Source organism: Otolemur garnettii, unplaced genomic scaffold (assembly GCF_000181295.1).
Source record: "Otolemur garnettii isolate 467f Iridium unplaced genomic scaffold, OtoGar3 scaffold00002, whole genome shotgun sequence".
Lineage (NCBI taxonomy): Eukaryota > Metazoa > Chordata > Mammalia > Primates > Galagidae > Otolemur > Otolemur garnettii.
The window spans coordinates 3,762,463-3,765,108 of record NW_003852397.1 but is presented as its reverse complement, the minus strand read 5'-3'; the positions used below and the strand labels follow the sequence as shown (position 1 = coordinate 3,765,108).

General features: G+C 35.9%; 1 protein-coding gene across 1 annotated transcript in view; it reads left to right on the top strand.

Annotated features, from left to right (window-relative positions):
• PDSS2 (decaprenyl diphosphate synthase subunit 2) overlaps positions 1-2,646 on the top strand; it is a 160,212-nt gene that overhangs the window by 90,678 nt on the left and 66,888 nt on the right. The window contains exon 4 of the mRNA XM_023512423.1: positions 500-673. Within this exon, the coding sequence (XP_023368191.1) occupies positions 500-673 (174 nt within the window). The remainder of the gene's footprint in view (positions 1-499; positions 674-2,646) is intronic.

Below are 2,646 nucleotides of genomic sequence, written 5' to 3'. Positions count from 1 at the left end.
AAAAAAAAAAAAAAAAAAAGAAAGAAAAGAAAGAAAGAAAATGCAGTTCCTTCCTTATGCCCTTGACATTTTTGCATAAGTTAAATGCAATAGGCTTCTTGTGTTTTGGAATATGATCACTTAAGAACTGATCTGAATAAAGAAGAGAGTTAGTTAAGATGTTTTAAGTTTTTGCTTTTTGGCTTCTCCTATAGAATATATTTTAATAGAAATTCTCTGGCTTAGAATAAATTTTGTTTTAACATTTCCTTCATTTCTTCTGTGTCTTTGTGGTCAGAAAAATAATTTCTTCCACATTTTCCCCATTACCCTAAATGAGCAGACTCCTTGCCCACATTATTCCTAGGTAGAACTGAGGGTCAGCATCTTTTAGTTCTATCTTATTGCAATAGTCTGAGTATTTTGAATAGTTCATTTCTTACTCTTTATTCTTCAAAGACAGAAACAATTAATATTACCCCTAAATTCTTTCTTATTTTGGCTTTTGTTACATTTCTAGGAAAATTTTATCACAGATGATATTGGAATATCGACTTGGAAGGAGCAGACTTTTCTCTCCCATGGTGCCTTACTGGCAAAGAGCTGCCAAGCTGCAATGGAATTAGCCAAGCATGATGCTGAGGTTCAGGATATGGCATTTCAGTATGGGAAGCACATGGCCATGAGTCATAAGGTATTTGCAGACCCTTTATCTGTTTCCAGTACTTAAATAGCTAAAATGATACAGAAGAAACCTTTTGCCATTTAATAAGCTGCTTTTACGTCTTAAAAAAATGTTTATTGTGTGCTTAAAATCTGTCAGTCATAGATGGTGATTATTATATAATGTGAACAGTATGATTGGTGGTGCTGTGTAATTCTGATAGAAATCGATAGCTCACTTAAGGCATATTTGTGATATTTATCTTTTCTTACCACCTGAAACGGTTCTTAAGAGAACTCCTACAAATTACTGAATGATATGCAATATTACCATTAATAAAATGGAAGAACATTTGTTTTATTTTGTTATAGTTCCCTTATCAATGTTTGTGTTAAAAAAATTATGGAACGTCGGCTGGGTGCAGTAGCTCACGTCTGTAATCCTAGCACTCTGGAAGGCTGAGGCAGGTGGATTACTTGAGCTCATGAGTTCAAGACCAGCCTGAGCAAAACATGAGACCCTGTCCCTACTAAAAATAGAAAAACTAAGGCAAGAGAATTGCTTGAGCCCAAGAGTTTGAGGTTGCTATGAGCTGTGACACCACAGCATTCTACTCAGGGTGACAGCTTGAGACTCTGTCTCAAAAAAAAGAAAGAAAAATTATGGAAAGTAATAAAATTTAGAAATATACTGAATAAAATTGAAGGCTGTAATTCTAATAACCAATTCTTTTGAATAGGCATGTGAAATGTAAAATGTCCCAAAACTAGCTGCCATGTTGTTCTTTCTACATATGTGTAATTTTAAAATGTAATTATATATGTATGTATACATGCACACACATACATATATATTGTTTGTTTGTTAAAGACAGAGTCTTACTCTGTCCCCCTGGGTAGAGTGCCATGGAATGATAGCTAACAACCTCCAACTCCTGGGTTCAAGCAATCCTCTTGCTTCAGCCTCCCAAGTAGCTAAGACTACAGGCACCTGCCACAATGCCTGGTTAGTTTTTCTATTTTTAGTAGAGATAGGGTCTCTCAGTTGCTTAGGCTTGTCTCGAACTCCTGAGGTCAAGGAATCAATGTGCCTCAGCCTCCCAGAGTGCTAGGATTATAAGTCTGAGCTACCACACCTGGCCAGAATTTAATATATACTTTAAATGTTACTTAAGTAGCTCATAAGAAAGGGGAAATATATACATATATTGTTTATATCTCCAGATGAGTTTTTTGCATATGTTATTTTATCTTAGTTTATTAAGCAATTATATTTAGCAGATCTTTTAAATTATAAAGTAAAATAAAAGATTGCTATCAAATAAAAAAAGGAACATATTAAGAAAAATGATTCTAAAGAATTTTAAAGGTTTTTTATTATCCAAAATGTTCTTTTATTAAAGTACATCTAAAAACTACATTCACCCTGGGCATGGTGGCCCCCTGCCTGTAATCCTAGCCTTTTGGAAGGTGTAGGCAGGTGGATCACTTGAGCTCAGGAGTTTGAGACCAGCCTGAGCGAGAGGATGACCTCATCTCTACTAAAAATAGGAAAACTAGCTGGGCATTGTAGCAAGCATCTATAGTCCCAGTTACCCTGGAGGCTGAGGCAAGAGGATCACGTAAGCCCAAGAGTTTGAGGTTGCTGTGAGCTTTGATGATGCCATAGCACTCTACCCAGGGCAACAGAGTAAGCCTCTGCCTCCTAAAATCTTAATTAATTAATTTAAAAACTACTTTTTTTATTAAATCATATTTGTGCACATTAATACTATCATGGGATACAGTGTGTTGTTTCCATATACAACTTGAAATACTTTTATCCAATTGGCCAACATAGCCATCATATCATTGTCATAATTGTTGTGTTAAGACATTTATATTCGACATTTAGAAAGATTCACATGTACCCTTAAAAACTACATTCTTGGCTTGGTGCCTGTGGCTCAAGTGGCTAAGGCGCCAGCCACATACACCTAAGGTGGCGGGTTCGAATCCCCAGCC